Source organism: Aquarana catesbeiana, linkage group LG01 (assembly GCF_042186555.1).
Source record: "Aquarana catesbeiana isolate 2022-GZ linkage group LG01, ASM4218655v1, whole genome shotgun sequence".
NCBI classification, from domain to species: Eukaryota; Metazoa; Chordata; class Amphibia; order Anura; family Ranidae; genus Aquarana; species Aquarana catesbeiana.
The window spans coordinates 651388562-651409760 of record NC_133324.1 but is presented as its reverse complement, the minus strand read 5'-3'; the positions used below and the strand labels follow the sequence as shown (position 1 = coordinate 651409760).

General features: G+C 42.9%; 1 protein-coding gene across 1 annotated transcript in view; it reads left to right on the top strand.

Moving 5' to 3' along the window:
- Window positions 1-15094: 15094 nt before the first annotated feature.
- LOC141110061 (NADP-dependent alcohol dehydrogenase) overlaps window positions 15095-21199 on the top strand; it is a 49673-nt gene continuing 43568 nt past the window's right edge. Inside the window, exon 1 of the mRNA XM_073601295.1 lies at window positions 15095-15248. Coding sequence (XP_073457396.1) covers window positions 15231-15248 — 18 coding nt within the window. The 5' untranslated portion in view covers window positions 15095-15230. The remainder of the gene's footprint in view (window positions 15249-21199) is intronic.

Genomic DNA, 21199 nt, shown 5'->3' with positions numbered 1-21199 from the left:
CCCTTAACATTCATACCAGACCCGAAGGGTCTGGTAATGAACTGTGGGGGAATCCCATGCCGTTTTTTTCAATGATTTTTATATGTATTGCCGGGACCGACAATTCATTATAGCAGCGAGTACGTTTAAATGACTTTTTTTGCTTTAGAAATGTAATTTTGCTCTCGGACTGTTCTAAACATGGGAAACATGCGCCACTTTACAGGCATACTATAGACACCCCCCAGGTACGAAATTTAAAGGAATATTTCACTTTTATTGTTTCACTTTAAGCATTATTAAAATCACTGCTTTCAAAAAAACGACCGTTTTTAAAACTTTTTTTGCATTGATACATGTCCCCTGGGGCAGGACCCAGGTCCCCAAACACTTTTTATGACAATACCATGCATATAAGCCTTTAACCACTTGACGACCGCCTCACGCCAATGTACGTCGGCAAGGTGGCACGGACAGGCAAAATCACGTACATATACGTGATTTGCCTTCCGCGGGTGGGGGGTCCGATCGGACCCCCCCCGGTGCCCGAGGCGGTCGTCTTTTGTCCCACGGCGATCGGAAGTGAGGGGGAGGCCATCCGTTCGTGGCCCCCCCTCGCGATCGCCGCCGGCCAATGGGAACATTCCTTTGCTGCTGTATGCTAAACAGCAGCAAAGGAAATGATGTCATCTCTCCTCGGCTCGGTAATTTCCGTTCCGGCCCGAGGAGAGAAGACAGGTATGTGAGTGCACAACACTACACACACACAGTAGAACACGCCAGGCACACAAAACACCCCGATCCCCCCCGATCGCCCCCCGATCCCCCCCAATCACCCCCCCGCCCCGTCACAAACTGACACCAGCAGTTTTTTTTTTTTTTTCTGATTATTGTATTGGTGTCAGTTTGTGACAGTTACAGTGTTGGGACAGTGAGTATTAGCCCCCTGTAGGTCTAGGATACCCCCCTAACCCCCCCTAATAAAGTTTTAACCCCTTGATCACCCCCCGTCACCAGTGTCGCTAAGCGATCATTTTTCTGATCGCTGTATTAGTGTCGCTGGTGACGCTAGTTAGGGACCTAAATATTTAGGTTCGCCGTCAGCGTTTTATAGCATCAGGGACCCCCATATACTACCGAATAAATGTTTTAACCCCTTGATGGCCCCCTAGTTAACCCTTTCACCACTGATCACCGTATAACTGTTACGGGTGACGCTGGTTAGTTTGTTTATTTTTTATAGTGTCAGGGCACCCGCCGTTTATTACCGAATAAAGATTTAGCCCCCTGATCGCCCCGGCGGTGATATGCGTCGCCCCAGGCAGCGTCAGATTACCGCTAACACCCACGCACGCAGCATACGCCTCCCTTAGTGGTATAGTATCTGATCGGATCAATATCTGATCCGATCAGATCTATACTAGCGTCCCCAGCAGTTTAGGGTTCCCAAAAACGCAGTGTTAGCGGGATCAGCCCAGATACCTGCGTTTTGCTCCTCCGCCCAGCCCACCCAAGTGCAGTATCGATCGATCACTGTCACTTACAAAACACTAAACACATAACTGCAGTGTTCGCAGAGTCAGGCCTGATCCCTGCGATCGCTAACAGTTTTTTTGGTAGCATTTTGGTGAACTGGCAAGCACCAGCCCCAGGCAGCGTCAGGTTAGCGCCAGTAGCGCTAACACCCACGCACGCACCGTACAGCTCCCTTAGTGGTATAGTATCTGAACGGATCAATATCTGGTCCGATCAGATCTATACTAGTGTCCCCAGCAGTTTAGGGTTCCCAAAAACGCAGTGTTAGCGGGATCAGCCCAGATACCTGCTAGCACCTGCATTTTGCCCCTCCACCCGGCCCAGCCCACCCAAGTGCAGTATCGATCGATCACTGTCACTTACAAAACACAACGCATAACTGCAGCGTTCGCAGAGTCAGGCCTGATCCCTAACAGTTTTTTTTGTAGCTTTTTATTGAACTGGCAAGCGCCAGTGGCCTAGTACACCCCGGTCGTAGTCAAACCAGCACTGCAGTAACACTTGGTGACGTGGCGAGTCCCATAAGTGCAGTTCAAGCTGGTGAGGTGGCAAGCACAAGTAGTGTCGCGCTGCCACCAAAAAGACAAACACAGGCCCGTCGTGCCCATAATGCCCTTCCTGCTGCATTCGCCAATCCTAATTGGGAACCCACCGCTTCTGCAGCGCCCGTACTTCCCCCATTCACATCCCCAACCAAATGCAGTCGGCTGCATGAGAGGCATTTTCTTTATGTCCTCCCGAGTACCCCTACCCAACGAACCCCCCCAAAAAAGATGTTGTGTCTGCAGCAAGCGCGGATATAGGCGTGACACCCGCTATTATTGTCCCTCCTGTCCTGACAATCCTGGTCTTTGCATTGGTGAATGTTTTGAACGCTACCATTCATTAGTTGAGTATTAGCGTAGGGTACAGCATTGCACAGACTAGGCACACTTTCACAGGGTCTCCCAAGACCCGAACCTGGAACCGGTTACAGTTATAAAAGTTACAGTTACAAAAAAAGTGTAAAAAAAAAAAATATATATAAAATAAAAAAAAATAGTTGTCGTTTCATTGTTCTCTTTCTCTCTATTCTCTCTCTCTATTGTTCTGCTCTTTTTTACTGTATTCTATTCTGCAATGTTTTATTGTTATTATGTTTTATCATGTTTGCTTTTCAGGTATGCAATTTTTTATACTTTACCGTTTACTGTGCTTTATTGTTAACCATTTTTTTGTTTTCAGGTACGCCATTCACGACTTTGAATGGTTATACCAGAATGATGCCTGCAGGTTTAGGTATCATCCTGGTATCATTCTTTTCAGCCAGCGGTCGGCTTTCATGTAAAAGCAATCCTAGCGGCTAATTAGCCTCTAGACTGCTTTTACAAGCCGTGGGAGGGAATGCCCCCCCCCACCGTCTTCCGTGTTTTTCTCTGGCTCTCCTGTCTCAGCAGGGAACCTGAGAATGCAGCTGGTGATTCAGCCAGCTGACCATAGAGCTGATCAGAGACCAGAGTGGCTCCAAACATCTTTATGGCCTAAGAAACCGGAAGCTACGAGCATTTTATGACTTAGATTTCGCCGGATGTAAATAGCGCCATTGGGAAATGGGGGAAGTATTTTATCACACCGATCTTGGTGTCGTCAGATGCTTTGAGGGCAGAGGAGAGATCTAGGGTCTAATAGACCCCAATTTTTTCAAAAAAGAGTACCTGTCACTACCTATTGCTATCATAGGGGATATTTACATTCCCCGAGATAACAATAAAAATGATTAAAAAAAAAAAAATGAAAGGAACAGTTTAAAAATAAGATAAAAAAGCAAAAAATAATAAAGAAAAAAAAAAAAAAGCACCCCTGTCGCCCCCTGCTCTCGCGCTAAGGCGAACGCAAGCGGCAGTATGTCGTCAAACGTAAACAGCAATTGCACCATGCATGTGAGGTATCGCCGCGAAGGTCAGATCGAGGGCAGTAATTTTTGCAGTAGACCTCCTCTGTAAATCTAAAGTGGTAACCTGTAAAGGCTTTTAAAGGCTTTTAAAAATGTATTTATTTTGTTGCCACTGCATGTTTGTGCGCAATTTTAAAGCATGTCATGTTTGGTATCCATGTACTCAGCCTAAGATCATCTTTTTTATTTCATCAAACATTTGGGCAATATAGTGTGTTTTAGTGCATTAAAATTTAAAAAAGTGTGTTTTTTCCCCCAAAAATGCGTTTGAAAAATCGCTGCGCAAATACTGTGTGAAAAAAAAAATGAAACACCCACCATTTTAATCTGTAGGGCATTTGCTTTAAAAAATATATAATGTTTGGGGGTTCAAAGTAATTTTTTTGCAAAAAAAAAAAAACGTTTTCATGTAAACAATGAGTGTCAGAAAGGGCTTTGTCTTCAAGTGGTTAGAAGAGTGAGTGATGTGTGACATAAGCTTCTAAATGTTGTGCATAAAATGCCAGGACAGTTCAAACCCCCCCAAATGACCCCATTTTGGAAAGTAGACACCCCAAGCTATTTGCTGAGAGGCATATTGAGTCCATGGAATATTTTATATTTTGACACAAGTTGCAGGAAAGTGACACTTTTTTTTTTTTTTTTTTGCACAAAGTTGTCACTAAATGATATATTGCTCACACAGGCCATGGGCATATGTGGAATTGCACCCCAAAATACATTTAGCTGCTTCTCCTGAGTATGGGGATACCACATGTGTGGGACTTTTTGGGAGCCTAGCCGCGTACGGGGCCCCGAAATCCAATCACCGCCTTCAGGATTTCTAAGGGTGAAAATTTTTGATTTCACTCTTCACTGCCTATCACAGTTTCGGAGGCCATGGAATGCCCAGGTGGCACAAAACCCCCCCAAATGACCCCATTTTGGAAAGTAGACACCCCAAGCTATTTGCTGAGAGGCATGGTGAGTATTTTGCAGCTCTCATTTGTTTTTGAAAATGAAGAAAGACAAGAAAAAACTTTTTTTTTTTTCTTTTTTCAAATTTCAAAACTTTGTGACAAAAAATGAGGTCTGCAAAATACTCACTATACCTCTCAGCAAATAGCTTTGGGTGTCTATTTTCCAAAATGGGGTCATTTGCCACCTGGGCTTTCCATGGCCTCCGAAACTGTGATAGGCAGTGAAGAGTGAAATCAAAAATTTACACCCTTAGAAATCCTGAAGGCGGTGCTTGGTTTTCGGGGCCCCGTACGCGGCTAAGCTCCCAAAAAGTCCCACACATGTAGTATCCCTATACTCAGGAGAAGCAGCTGAATGTATTTTGGGGTGCAATTCCACATAGGCCCATGGCCTGTGTGAGCAATATATCATTTAGTGACAACTTTTTGTAAATATTTTTTTTTTTTTTTTTTGTCATTATTCAATCACTTGGGACAAAAAAATAAATATTCAATGGGTTCAACATGCCTCTCAGCAATTTCCTTGGGGTGTCTACTTTCCAAAATGGGGTCATTTGGGGGGGGGTTTTGTACTGCCCTGCCATTTTAGCACCTCAAGAAATGACATAGGCAGTCATAAACTAAAAGCTGTGTAAATTACAGAAAATGTACCCTAGTTTGTAGACGCTATAACTTTTGCGCAAACCAATAAATATACGCTTATTGACATTTTTTTTACCAAAGACATGTGGCCGAATACATTTTGGCCTAAATGTATGACTAAAATTTAGTTTATTGGATTTTTTTTATAACAAAAAGTAGAAAATATCATTTTTTTTTCAAAATTTTCGGTCTTTTTCCGTTTATAGCGCAAAAAATAAAAACTGCAGAGGTGATCAAATATCATCAAAAGAAAGCTCTATTTGTGGGAAGAAAAGGACGCAAATTTTGTTTGGGTACAGCATTGCATGACCGCGCAATTAGCAGTTAAAGCGACGCAGTGCCAAATTGGAAAAAGACCTCTGGTCCTTAGGCAGCATAATGGTCCGGGGCTCAAGTAGTTAAAATTAGCACTTTTGATTTGTCCCATAGACTTTTAAAGGGTGTTCCACGGCTTGTTTTCCGCAAACACCCCAAATTGTTTGCTATTCGGCGAACAGGCGAACACCCGATGTTCGAGCATCGGGCTCATCCCTAGTGGCTGTATAGCACACCCACCGTCCCCATTACTGACCACTCAAATGTCAATAATGTTGGAACTCTCACGTGTATAAACTTACATGCCACAAAATAGTAGATCTCAAAATGTATATTGTAGACTTTTGGTTCCAGTGCCACATGGACAGGCAGTGATTCTGCTGCAGCTCCGCTGAACCATGCCTGAAATCAATGTTAGAAACCACTGGGCAACCCGGCTCTCACACAGCCCCCTTCCCATTGAGATTCTCCTCTTCATGGAGCACTTTACAGCCTGGAACAGGACCCACTCTCAAACGCTTCCCCGATGGCTCCAGAAACAGGGTGAAACCGACAGGAGCTCCAAGATGACCGCTTTTCCCGGCCATAGGTGCAGACATTGATACAGGCAATAACAGGCAGCGGTCTCCATCTCCTACTGGGTCAGACCTTGATTAGGACAGCTCGCATGCTAAAATAGCAGAGGCGATCGTCAGCCTCTTAACCCCTAAAATCACTGAAACAGTGGATAAAGCCATTTCTTGGGGGATGGAGCAGAACAATCAGGAAATACAGAATCATTCTAACGGGCTTAAATTAGCAAAGGAAAGAGTGTCAGCACTTGAGTATGAGCTGGAGCAGGCTACTCTAATTATAGCACAGCACAGCCATCAACAACAATCACGTTTGGAAAAAGTAGAAGACCTAGAAAATTGCTCTAGGCATAATAACTATAAGTCATATAAGCCTAATACTCTAATGGATATCTGCTCCACACGCATTACAGAGGCTGGGTATGGATTCGCTCTATGTAGCAGAAAGGGCTCATCGAGCCGGAGCACAATCTGAAGGTCGTTCATCTCCTAGACCTGTAATAGTCAGCTATTTCAATTATCTGACAAAATGTCAATTTTTCAGCTTCGTGTGAAAACACACAACCTATCAATAGATGGCCATAATCTGTTGGTCTTTGTGGACTACTCTGCTGAAGTCACACGCCAACGCAAAGCTTTCATCTCAGTTTGTTTTCACCTACACCATAAAAAGGTAAAGTTTACCCTTGCATATCCAGCTATTCTATATGCCCAGTCTCCTGATGGGGAAAATCTTTCCTTTAAATCCCCTGAAGATGCTGATAAATTTCTGGATTCATTGACATCCTCAAAACCCTGGAAAGTCTCCTTCTGAGAAAAGGAATAACTCAAAACCTAAGCTAAGACCTTCACCTAAACCCCAACATAGCCCTAGAAAATCTCCTACTAAACGTCTTAGAGCAGTAGGGCATATGGGCAATTCCAGAATTCCAGAATACGTTTATCCAATCATCCTTTGTCTAAAGGATGTTTCCTTTTTTCTTTGCCTTTTCTCTGCCTATGGGTGGACCAGAGGTAGTAATGAGGCATTTTTGTTTGTCTTATTACCTGTTTTTCTGCTTTATGTAGATTTATTACAGCATAAAATTTGTTTTGTTTTCAGAAAATGGGTGTTAAATGGTTAAGTTTATACAATACAATGTAAGCTCTAACGAGCAGGACCCTCTGATCCCTCCTGTAATGATTTGTATTGTAACTGTACTGTCTGCCCTCATGTTGTAAAGCCCTGCGCAAACTGTTGGCTATATAAATCCCATATAATAATAACAATACAATATTTTAAATATATACAAAGGGTTTTAGATCCCAGAGTTCATATATATCTATTTGTGTTGTAAGCAGTGGCAACCCGTCCATAGGGAGCACACAGGCACCGCCCCCATCCATGCATCCGGCCCCCTGATCTACCGTGCTTTGCAAAAGTATTCACCCCCTTGGCATTTTCGTGTTTTGTTGCCTCACAACCTTGAATTAACATGGATTGTTTGAGGATTTGCATCATTTAATTTACAGAACATGCCCACAACTTTGAAGATGTTTTTTTTATTGTGGAGCAAACACCAAATAGTTCAAAATAACAGAAACATTCAATGTGCATAACTATTCAACCCCCTAAAGTAAAAACTTTGTAGAGCCACCTTTTGCAGCTATCACAGCTCCAAGTCAATTTGGATAAGTCTCTATGAGCTTGCCACCTCTTACCACTGGGATTTTTGCCCGTTCCTCATAGCAAAACTGCTCCAGCTCCTTCAAGTTGGATGCTTGCGCTTGTGAACAGCAATCTTTAAGTCTGACCACAGATTTTTCTATTGGATTGAGGTCTGGGCTTTGACTAGGCCATTCCAACACATTTACATGTTTCCCCTTAAACCACTGTGTTGCTTTAGCAGTGTGTTTGGGGTCATTGTCCTGCTGGAAGGTGAACCTGCGTCCTAGCCTCAAATCACACACAGAGTGGTACGGGTTTTGCGCAAGAATATCCCTGTATTTAGCACCATCCATCTTTCCCTCAACTCTGACCAGTTTCCCAGTCCCGACTGCTGAAAAACATCTCCGCAGCATGATGCTGCCACCACCATGTTTCATCGTGGGGATGGTGTTCTCTGGGTGATATGATGCGTTGGGTTTGCGCCAGACATAGTGTTTTCTTTGATTGCCAAAAAGTTCAATTTTAGTCTCATCAGACCAGAGCACCTTCCTCCAAACATTTTGGGAGTCTCCCACATGCCTTTTCGCAAACTCAAAACTTGACATTTTTGTTTTTTGCTGAAAGTAATTGGTTTCTTCTGCCCACTAATGCCCAACTCTATGGAGCGTACGGCTTATTGTTGTCCTATGTACAGATACTCCAGTCTCTGCTGTGGAACTCTGCAGCTCCTCCAGGGTTACCTTAGGTCTCTGTGCTGCCTCTCTGATTAATGCCCTCCGTGAATTAATTGCCCAGTCCGTGAGTTTTGGTGTGAGGCCATCTCTTGGCAGATTTGCTGTTGTGCCATGTTCTTTCCATTTGGTTATGATAGATTTGATGGTGCTCCTAGGGATCATCAAAGATTTGGATTTTTTTTATAACCTAACCCTGACTTGTACTTCTCAACAACATTGTCCCTTACTTGTTTGGAGAGTTCCTTGGTCTTCGTGGCAGTGTTTGGTTAGTGGTGCCTCTTGCTTAGGTGTTGCAGCCTCTGGGGCCTTTCAAAAAGGTGTGTATATGTAATAAACAGATCATGTGACACTTAGATTGCACACAGGTGGACATCATTTCACTAATCATGTGACTTATGAAGGTAATTGGTTGCACCAGGGCTTTTTGTGGGCTTCATAACAAAGGGGGTGAATACATACGCACATGCCAATTATCAGTTTGTTATTTCTGAAAAATAGTTTTATGTATATATTTTTCTAATTTTACTTCACCAACTTAGACTATTGTGTTCTGATCCATCACATATAATTCAGATTAAAAAAAATTGAACCAAAGGCTGTAATGTAACAAAATAGGTCAAAAGCCAAGGGGGTGAATACTTTTGCAAGGCACTGTACATGCAGGGTGCTGAACACATGGATTCCTATTGGGGTTTTTTTTTCTTTGAAGCAATTGATTGGAGCCAGAGGCTCTAATAGGCTTCAAAAAAAGGGTGGACTTCGGGCGCAGAGCAGTTGTGTGACAATAGCGAATGAATATTCGCTATTCTAACAATGATTCTCCTCCTGGCCAATCAGGAAGTGGATCCTGAGACCTGTCACCCGATTAGCCGAAAGGAGATCCAATTGGATTGGCCACCAAGAGGAGGAGGGAGGAGATGCAGGGAAGCTAGGAAGCAGTCGTCCGCAGCCCGGAGATAAGCCGCCGACGCCTGCCACCCAGAGCGCTGCCCATAAGATGAGGTAAGTTCGGGGCCCTGACTACTGACTGACCGACCCAGGGGGGCTGGGTGCCGTCCCACCCAAAAAAAACACCAGCTGTCACTGGTTGTAGGGCTTGTCAGCCGCTAGGATTTAGAGGAGACAGAGCCACGAAGAAAAAAGAGTCACTACTGGTTAACTGTTTGTTTTATTTATTGTTGATCAATATCAGTGGTTTATTGATGGAAGTTCCCTTATACTATGCCATGGGATTATGTTATACTCTTAACACTTACACTAGGACAATGAGCTTTGCTATAATTAGTTGCACTGGTTACATATTTGGAAAAAAAGTGAAACCCCTACTTATTATACTTTATAAAGATAAAGAACAAATATGAAAATAGTGTAATGGAATGTGAAGGGTTTGAGATCTTGTTCAAAAAGAAAGTTCCACAACATCTTAAAAGACTACATGCAGACATAGCTTTACTTCAGGAGACACACCTAGTAGATGATGATATCAAACACATGTGCAAGCCTTAGGTAGGGGAGGCAATAGGTTCCCCTGCAGTGGGATGTAAAGCCAAAGTGATAATTTTACTCTATCAAAATCTATCAAATAGAATTACTGCAGTAGATAATGACCAATCTGGACGTAAATTAACTATTAACTTAAAACTTGGTACATGTACTATGGTCATTACTAATATTTATGCACCAAATACACCCAGGATAGCATTCTTTCAGGACCTTACTATTTGGGTTCTGAGAGCTCCCGAAGACATCCACATAGTAGGAGGGGACTTTAATGCAATCATGAATCCGTAAGAAGATAGATCGCTCAGACGTACCCCCGGACCCGGTAATATTAATTACTCCTCCAGCACCATTACTTCCTTACATCAAACCATATCACTTCTTAAAATGATGTACATTTGGCGCCTAAAGTACGATTGTTGGCCAACCAATCGTCTGATTTTTGTCAAAAGGGCGTGTGCCAGGATCTTGTCTTGCATACTAACGGTACACAATTGTCGTGCCACAAACACAAACGTAGTGACGTACTAGGAGGAATTTCAGCTTTTGGGCACCACCCTTTGGGTCCCTTCTGCTAATTTCATGTTTGGTGTACATTGATTCTGAGCATGCGTGTTTGTACTTTCGACTTGTGTGTGATGGATTTGTGTACTGACTATACGAAAATCTGACATAAAACCGTTGACTGCCGAAAATTTACTAGCCTGTCATCCAACATTTGTTGGCCAAAAGTTGGAAACAATTGTTAAAAGGAGCATACTAATGGTAAGATTTTAGGACAACAGTCTGTCAATAGACAATCCCCTGCCAACAATCGTACCGTGTGTACGAGGCTTAAGACATCCCTTGGATAGAGAGTACACTTTTTATTCATCTCTCCATAATTTCTTTTCAAGGATAGATTATTTTTTCTGCTCAATATCCTCAGTGCCACTTGCCAAAGAAACAAATATGTATGCCATATTAATATCAGACTATAGTCCAATAAGCTTAACTGTAACAGACATACAACCACAAGAAAATGTAAGATTGTGGAGGTTTCCCTCTTTTCTAGCAAAAAATTACGATTTCCAGTGTTCCAGTGTCACATAAAAAAACACTTGGGCTGAATTCAAACAAACTAATAGTGGCCACACACTAAAGCTTAATTTATATTGCGAAACAGCTAAAACCTTTATCACAGGCAAGAAAATAGCCTATGGGGTTGATTTACTAAAGGTAAATAGTCTGTGCACTGCAAGTGCGCCCACAAGTGCACCGTAAGTGCAGTTGCTCTAGTTCTGAAGGGAACATGCAAGGAAAATAAAAAAACTAAATTTTTGCTTACACGTGACTGAATGATAGAAATCAGCAGAGCTAGGCACCGGGCACAAGGATTTGAATGTGTTTTTTTTTTTCTTTTTTTTTCAGCACGATTAGAGCCTGAGGCTCTAAATGGCTTAAAAAAAGGGTGGGCTCAGGGTGCAGGGCACTGCGGTGTGAGTGGGGGGTGGAGGTATGGCAATAAATCAGGAAGCTAGACTCAGTAAAAGCCCTTTCCAACCTACTCATATACACTGTATTGGCTTTAAAAGATCCTAAAGGAACCATAGTCAACACCCCAAGTGAAGTGCTTAATTTAGTAACAAGCTTCTATAAAGATCTATATTCGGAAGAACCCTTCACTACTGGATCAATGTAGCTTACCCAAATTGACATCTGCACAATTAGAAAATGTAAAAGCACCTATTACTATTGAGGAAGTCCAATATACAATTAAAAATCTAGAAATCGCCCAGTCCAGATGGATGCTTCTCCGAATTTTAAAATAATAACACAAGACTATATATCCAACACCCTTCCAAAAACTTACACAATATGAGTGGGAGGATCATATTTACCTACAGGGCTTCAAGCATATATAAAACGAATAGCAAAAACGGGTAAAGACCCTATTTTGGCAAGTTTTTGTAGGCTCATCTCACTTATAAACGTGGACATAAAGATACTTTCAAAAATAGTGGCCTCCCGCCTAGCAGAGAGTAGCTTCTTTAACCGATGGCAAAGATTCATGGTATAATCATTGTCAAACTTGGAAATATCCCAACTGATGTCACCATTTCTTTATACTGAATGGTACATTAAAGCAAATCTAAATAATTCTCTAGGCAAACTAAGAATCCAACCAAGCAATACCTAATATCAACATCTTCATTTATCAAGTGTCTGCAGAAATTTTCTCCAACATGAACCACGATATTATCGACGGGTAACAGTTACTTTATATTTTTAGAAATATAAAGGATTTTCTTTAACTTATTTCATCTCTGTTCTCTTTTCTTGTTGTTTTTTTATCTTTATTTTTGTTTTTTTCTAAATTCTATAGCAGATTTTCTCTATAGAGTAACTGAATATAACACTAGTTGAAATGCTAATTGCTCATACATGCTTCCGCTATAGATTGAGTATTGGTAATAGTTACCTATTTTGCAAATATGTTACTGTAATTAAACTACAGGATGTTAGATACTATGAAATATAACCTCAATTTAGCAAACCGAATCATGAAAAGTGGATAAGCCCTGTAAATATATCTTTTTTTGGTGTCTTATCTGGTTATACCATTATTTTGTTTTACTTTGTTATTTTCTTTTCTGTCATTATTTTTATTTTGACTTTTGTAAATTGAAAGAATCTTCAATAAAAATATTTGAAAAAAAATGTATATTGTTACATACATTTTCAAATTGGATATGATAAACCTATTAAATAATTATGTGATTAATTACAATCAAGTACAGTAAGTGTACTGTATGTAAAACCCGGCAATTAACCTAGTTGCTCTTTCTTGGTCTGTTAAATAATACCATTGAAAGTATTTTATTACATCTGTTCGATAAGGCCGGGTTCACACTGGTACGACAAACGCTCCGACATTGGGAGCTCATGTCGCATGACGTGTGAAAATCAATGTTTCCCTATGAGGGCCGTCTTAACTGGTCTGGCACAAGTCGGTCCAACTTTGAAAATGCTCCCTGCACTACTTTGGTCCAACTTTGATCCTACTTCAGCCTACTGAATATCACTGAAGTCTGGTAAAAGTCGGATCGCCGTCTTAATTGATCCGACTTTGGCACATGACTTGTGCTCTGATGATCTTGAAGGGGAACTCAACGCCAAATTAAAAAAAAAAAACGGCATGGGTTCCCCCTCCAAGAGCATACCAGGCCCTTCGGTCTGGTATGGATTTTAAGGGGAACCCCCACACCGAAAAAAATGGCATGGGGCCCCCCAAAATCCAAACCAGACCCTTATCCGAGCACACAGCCCCAAAGGTCAGGAAAGGGGGTGGGGACGAGTGAGCGCCCCCCTCCTGAACCATACCAGGCCGCATGCCCTCAACATGGGGGGGTGGGTGCTTTGGGGGCAGGGGGGCCAAAGCACCTTGTCCCCATGTTGATGAGAAAAAGGGCCTCTTCCCGACAACTCTGGCCGTTGGTTGCCAGGGTCTGCAGGCAGGCAGCTTATCGGGATCTGGAAGCCACCTTTAACAAGGGGGCCACCAGATCCTGACCCCCACCCTATGTGAATGAGTATGGGGTACGTTGTACCCCTACCCATTCACCTAAAAAAAGTCAAAAATAAAACACATTACACATGTTTTTAACCACTTGCTTACTAGGCACTTAAACCCCCCTCCTGTCCAGACCAATTTTCAGCTTTCAGCGCTGATGTACTTTGAATGACAATTGCGCGGTCATACAACACTGTACCCAAATGAAATTTTTATAGTTTTTTTCCCACAAATAGAGCTTTCTTTTGGTGGTATTTGATCACCTCTGCGGTTTTTATATTATTTGTTAAAAATTTTTAAAAATGACTGAATTTTAAAAAAAAATTATTTTTTTATATTTTGTTATAAAATTTTGCAAACAGGTAATTTTTCTCCTTCATTGATGTACGCTGATGAGGCGGCACGGATGGGCACTGATGGGTGGCAGTGATGGGCACTGATGGGTGGCAGTAATGGGCACTGATGGGTAGCAATAATGGGCACTGATGGGCACTGGTTGGTTACACTGATAGGCAGCACTGCTAGGTGGCACTGATTGGCACCACTGGTGGTCATTGATAGGTGGTACTCATGGGCACTGATAGGTGGCACTGGTGGGCACTGTGGGCACTGGCAGGTGGCAATGGCAGTGGGTACTGGTGGGCACAGATGAGGCAGAATTGCCTCTTCCTCTTCGGGACCGATGTCCCTTGCACATAAGCCGGTGATCGGCTTTTTTTTCTCCTCATGCTGTCAGCGTAAAAAAAAAAAAAATAATTACTGAGCTTTTGTTTACATCATGTGATCAGCTGTCATTGGCTGACAGCTGATCACGTGGTAAGGGGCCGGGATCGGCCCCTTACTCGGATCTGTGATCACCCAAGTCTCAGTGACTCGGTGATCACAGTGTGTGCCGCACGTGCCCTGCAGGGCATGCACTGGGAGCGTGCAAAGGGGAGGCTGTCATATGACGGCCTCCCGGAAATTCAGGTCCGCGTTGTGGCCGTCATTTGGCTATAGCGCGGACTCCAAGTGGTTAAAGTCATTTATTATGGCAGCTCTGTCGTCTCTTCCGATCTCTCCCCTCTCCGGCTCTTCTGCCTCCTCCGCTGATGTCTCGTAGCCCTCTCTGGTTCTTTTCCCTTTGTCCACTTTCTTCTGCCTCTGCTGGGTCTTCTCCACTATCTTATCGCTCTTTTGCCCGGTCTTCCCCGCTTTCCTCTCCCTCTGTTCTTCTTCCGCTGTTGACTCAATGCTCTCTCCCGCTCTAATGCCGCTCTAATGGTGCGTGGTGTGCCACTACTTTTATTGGCATGGGGCGGGGTCACCGAATGATGTCATCCAGAGGCCCCGCCCCTTATGACATCACCATCCAGGGCATGATGGGGCAGTGATGTCAGAAGGGGCAGCATGTCTGACTTCAAGTCGCAGGGCAAAGTCAGATCAAAAGTGGTACGACTGTTGTGTGGTACCAGTGTGAACCCCCCATAAGTGCAAATAAATGTCTGTTGATCTTGTTGAGAAAACTACTGGAGGGCTGATACAAGACCAAGTCACCCTGCACAAAGAGAGAGAGAAGCAGTGACTGGTCTTTATGACAGGAATACAAAGGCAATATTTCATGCTAGATTACTGCACAGAGTTGAAAGAAATACCCATCAATTTGCAAGAAAAGCACACCAAGATTCATGTCAGATTACACATGCCTCAGGCATTAAGGCAATATTTACATATCCTGGAGTTCAGCCTTAAAGGGCTGGTCAAGACAGGCTGAGGCTTTGTAAGGGAGTGTCACTATCTCACAATCTCTCCTGCCAGCAAAGGGAAACCTAAAGAGGAAAGAGTGTCTAAAGCCGGGAAAAAACACATCTTCCACCAACATGGGCACTGCCGGAAAAGTACTGTAGTTTGTATATAATTCTTTTTTGTTTTGTTGCTTGTTCTGAATAGTGGCAGACTTAATTAAGGTTTATTTCTGCATCAGTCTTGGGTATCTCCTTGCAATAAATGCTTAATGGTTCATGTAGAGTATAGTCATGTTCTCATTTTAAAAGTTGTTGAATAATATAGATTCCTCTGTTTACTGAATATCTTTACATTTAAAGTATAGCTAAAGGTAGAACATTCTTTTAGTTTTGGGTAGAACAGTGAAACCACTATCAGGTTTAAATGCTGCCTGTGTCCCCATTAGGACCACTGTCAGGTTTTTATTGCTGTCTGTGTCCCCATTGGGATGATTCACTCTCTCTAATCACGGATGTGAGTGTGAATGAAAGTGAGGGTGAATCCAAATTTTTGAGTCACCACAAGAATAGGAATAGAGGGGAAATCTTCCAATAGAGACACTTGTTTCCGTGACAACTATCTATAGGAGAATTTCTCTCACATTGGAAAGATATCCTCTCACTTCTTTTTAAGTCTACAGAACAGAAAGTTTAGAGAAATCTCCCTAATGAGACAAAGATGGCAAAAAACTGCCCCTATTCTATCCAAAATGAAACAAAAAAATGTTGTGGATTTAGATATTGTTAAGAGCCCTTGCACACTGGGGCTGTTTGCAGGCGCTATTGCTCTAATAATAGCGCCTGCAAACCGCCCCGAAAGTGCCGCTGCATGTATTCCTGTGTGAAAGCCCCGAGGGCTTGCACACTGGAGCGATGCGCTGGCAGGACGGTAATAAAAGTCCTGCTAGCAGCATCTTCGGAGCGGTGAAGGAGCGGTGTGTATACCGCTCCTTTACCGCTCCTGCCCATTGAAATCAATGGGACGGCGCGGCTATACCGCCGGCAATGCGCCTCTGCAGAGGCGCTTTGCGGTGGTTTTTAACCCTTTCTCGGCCGCTAGCGGGGGGTAAAACCGCCCCGCTAGCGGCCGCATACCGACGGTAAAACGCCGCTATTAATAGCGGCGTTTTACCGCCGACGCCGCCCCCGCCCCAGTGTGCAAGGGCTCTTAAGGAATGCATTCCTACTGTGTTATAAAATCTATTAGTCATTATTTGGAATATTATATTATATTATATTGATCATATACTGTACCTATATTTGGAGCCTCACTAGAGGTGCAGAAAATAGTATTGTACTAGGGAGGATGCGGAATTTTCTTTTATCTATAGCAAACAATGTTGTATTTATTACTGAGTGTTATTTGTAGGGTAAATGCCGTTCCAGGAATTATCAAAAGCAGATAAATTTAAAGAGCAGTCAAACTATTGCTTTATACACATGCCACAGATTGTTTAATATAGATTGTGTGCTCTTCCTATATGTTGTATTATATGTGTGTGATTTGCTTCAGTTTTTTGACTAACGTCAAGGAATAATAATAAATGTTTTCATAGATATAATTTATGTGTTCTTCAAACATAACTTCTTCCATCTAAAGCATGAAACTCATAATAGAAAAGGAATAAGTAGCTATTTCAGAAAATAATCCTATCATTTTATTCATTTATTATTATTATTATTATTATTATTATTATCTGCAGTAGTTTCTGGGCATTACCATTAACTGCAGCACCATAAATATTATCATTCTATTAATATTATTAGTAGTAGTAGTAGTAGTAGGAGTAGTAGTATTGTTATTTTAATTACATTACAAATCTTCATAAAGTGTCTTTGGTCTGGCGAGCCATTAGAAGATCTCATCTAAGATGTTAAAATTTTTTGCTTATGGTAGCGTTTAAAGGAAACCTGTACAGAGATAAATGTGTAAGCTGACATTACCGACTTTCTTCTGGCGAAGCTGATTGTTAGGCATTCCATTGCTTCTATACTTTCTAAACACTGACCTAGAACAGGCATGTAGGCAGTGAAGTAACCGGAATTATAGCCAGAGGATCAGCATGCCAGCCAAGCAACTGACATTTCAGAGCTTCGAATTTCAATCTTGTTTGTCCAGTGAAGAGAAACTTCAAACAAGCTCAATAGCTCAAGGGCTTCCCTCCAGGGGTCCCTGACAGTAGTTTGTATCTGTTATTAGACATAGGTAAAAATAGCTGTATTTGGAATTGCATTAAACCACTTTAACCTGTATAGGGATCAATAAGTTCATCTTCTGTCTAGAGATGGGCTGAACACCCCTTTCCCGAACAGAGAAAAAGTTTTGACCGGAACAGCAAACCCCATTAAAGTCTATGGGATCCAAACTAGAAAAATCAAGTGTGCATTTTGAAGGCTTATATGCAAGTTATTGGCCATAAAAAGGGTATGGGGGTCTGGGTACTGACCTGGGGGACATGTATCAAAGCAAACATTAAAAAAAAAATGATAATGATTCTTAAAGTGAAACAATAAAAATGACGATTCCTTACAATATAGTGCCTGGGGGTCCCCTTAGTCTGCCTGTAAAGTGGTGCATCTGTACTATGTATAGAACCTACTGCAGCAAAACTGACATTTCTAAAGGAAAAAAAAATGTATGAAATTACATGTTCTGAACCATACCAGGCCACCTGCCCTCAACATGGGGGGATAATTTGGGGTGGGGGCTGCACCTTGTCCTCATGTTAATGGGGATAAGGGCCTCTTCCCGACAACCCTGGGCGGTGTTTGTGGGAGTCTGCGGGCAGGGGGCTTGTCGCAATCTTAAACCTCACTTTAACAAGGGGGCCCCCAGATCCCGCCCCCCTTGTGAATAAGTGTGTGGTACATACCCCTACCCATTCACCAAAAAAGTGTAAAAATAAACAAAAACAGGAGACCTTTTGACAATTCCTTTATTAAAAAACAATGTCCCCGATATAGATCTATCATCAATCAGTCACCTGGTGGCACCGCCCCTTGTAGCTTCACTAACCCAGCATGCACTGGTCGGTGATGTCACAAGGGGGCGGTGCCACCAGGTGATGTCGCCAGGTGGCTCCACCCCTTACTTATATAAGAACTGTCAAATGGTAAGCCAGGCATTCGGCGGTTTGCCTTAGTTAACGATGGAACTTTTTTTTTCTTTTTTCGGGTCGGCGGTGGTGGCAGCGGCGTCGTGATTGACGATGGATCTACATGTGGGGACATTGTTTTTTTTTAAATAAAGGAAATAAAATAAATATCTGTGTTTTTATTACTTTTTGACACTTTTTTTGGTGAATGGGTAGGGGTTCTATGTACCCCATACTCATCCACATAGGGGGGGCAGGATCTAGGGGCCCCCTTTTGGGGTGCCAGATTCAGAGCTTGCTATGAGTTTTTTTTGCAAGCACATGATTAGAGCCTGAGGCTCTAATTGGCTTGAAAAAGGTTGGGCTCGGGGTGCAGAGAACTGTGCCCCGAACCCACCCACTTGGAACACTAGCAAATCAAGTGTGCATTTTGAAGGCTTATATGCAAGTTATTGGCCATAAAAAGGGTATGGGGGTCCGGGTACTGACCTGGGGGACATGTATCAAAGCAAACATTAAAAAAAAAATGATAATGATTCTTAAAGTGGAACAATAAAAATGACGATTCCTTACAATATAGTGCCTGGGGGTCCCCTTAGTCTGCCTGTAAAGTGGTGCATCTGTACTATGTATAGAACCTACTGCAGCAAAACTGACATTTCTAAAGGAAAAAAAAATGTATGAAATTACATGTTCTGAACCATACCAGGCCACCTGCCCTCAACATGGGGGGATAATTTGGGGTGGGGGCTGCACCTTGTCCTCATGTTAATGGGGATAAGGGCCTCTTCCCGACAACCCTGGGCGGTGTTTGTGGGAGTCTGCGGGCAGGGGGCTTGTCGCAATCTTAAACCTCACTTTAACAAGGGGGCCCCCAGATCCCGCCCCCCTTGTGAATAAGTGTGTGGTACATACCCCTACCCATTCACCAAAAAAGTGTAAAAATAAACAAAAACAGGAGACCTTTTGACAATTCCTTTATTAAAAAACAATGTCCCCGATATAGATCTATCATCAATCAGTCACCTGGTGGCACCGCCCCTTGTAGCTTCACTAACCCAGCATGCACTGGTCGGTGATGTCACAAGGGGGCGGTGCCACCAGGTGATGTCGCCAGGTGGCTCCACCCCTTACTTATATAAGAACTGTCAAATGGTAAGCCAGGCATTCGGTGGTTTGCCTTAGTTAACGATGGAACTTTTTTTTTCTTTTTTCGGGTCGGCGGTAGTGGCAGCGGCGTCGTGATTGACGATGGATCTACATGTGGGGACATTGTTTTTTTTTAAATAAAGGAAATAAAATAAATATCTGTGTTTTTATTACTTTTTGACACTTTTTTTGGTGAATGGGTAGGGGTTCTATGTACCCCATACTCATCCACATAGGGGGGGCAGGATCTAGGGGCCCCCTTTTGGGGTGCCAGATTCAGAGCTTGCTATGAGTTTTTTTTGCAAGCACATGATTAGAGCCTGAGGCTCTAATTGGCTTGAAAAAGGTTGGGCTCGGGGTGCAGAGAACTGTGCCCCGAACCCACCCACTTGGAACACTAGCAAATCAATATTCGCTATTGGTTTCCGGGTTCTCCTCCCGGCCAATCAGGGCAAAAGACGGATCTGAAGAAAACTGGGTTGGCCAGAAGAAGAAGCCGGGGAAGTCATGGTGGTGGAGGGGTGAGTGTGGACCTGGGGGGGGTTTGTTTGCCAACCCCCAAAAAGTTTAGCACCAGCTGTTATGGACGCCACAGCCGGCTTCCCGGCCCCACTCCTTAACAACCACTATTCACTGCGCCCTGATTAGGCAAAGCTTTGCCCAATCAGGGCTTAGAATGCACTGTGCAGGGTGCCGGACGCCCTGCAAACTTGGGTGATAGCTGAATAGGCGAACAGGCGATGTTGGGGCTGAACTTTTGCTTGGCCCGAACTGTTTGCCCAACTCTACTTCTGTCACCACCTTTATTATGAATATAGTTTTTGCAATTGCTGTTCTTTCTCTATATGCAAACATGTTGATTTGAATGGATTAGCCAATCAGTTTTATTTCTGCCACTGATCCATGAGTTCAGCTGCTGTCACAACTTTGTTATGAATATAACTTTCACAGCTGCTTTTTTCCCACTGTATGTTAACATGGTAATATAAATTGAGTTTTAGTCTTACTTCACCATTATGGTTTTTTTTTTTTTACACACTCATTTGCATATCATTTTAGCCCTTGTGTCTATGTATGTGTATATATGGGGGGGGATTTACTAAAAATAGAGAGTGTAAAATCTGGTGCAACTTTGCATAGACACCACTGAGCTTCCAGGTTTTATTGTCAAAAGCTTAATTGAACAAGCTGAAGTTAGAAGCTGATTGGTTGCTGTACCAGATTCTGAGTGCTCCACTTTATGTGCTGGTTCACATTGGTGCGATGTCTGAGATCTGATGTGATTTGCACCGCACTGCAGTGCAAATCACATGCGATCTCTGTGTGATCCGATTTCAGCCATACAGATAGTATGGCTGAAATCGCATCGCATTCAGACCAAACTCGCACAGGACCCTTTTTTTGGTCCGCAGCAGAATAGGATTGCATGGGTGTTTACACCCATGCAATCCAATTCCTGTCCGAATTCGCAAATCGCACTGCGATATGCGAACTGATTTGGGGGTGTCATTAACTTTTAACTGATGCTCCCAGCTGTTCACAAAGTGTTGTGAGAACTGCCACCGGGAGACATGTGATGCGGGAACCCGCATTGGATTTGCAGGGTTCCCGCAACGCAGCAGTGTGAACCGGCACTTAGTAACCCTCCCCCTATGTACCACTGCTTCCTAAGGAAGCCATGGACTTAACAGGGAATTCCAGCCCCTTTCAAGCAGAAGAGGTGTTCTAATTTCTCTTCATTCGATCCAAAACTAAAGAAAAGTTTTGCCTTAAGTTATACTTTAAGTTATACTTTAATTCATTGGTTTTACTCAATGTATG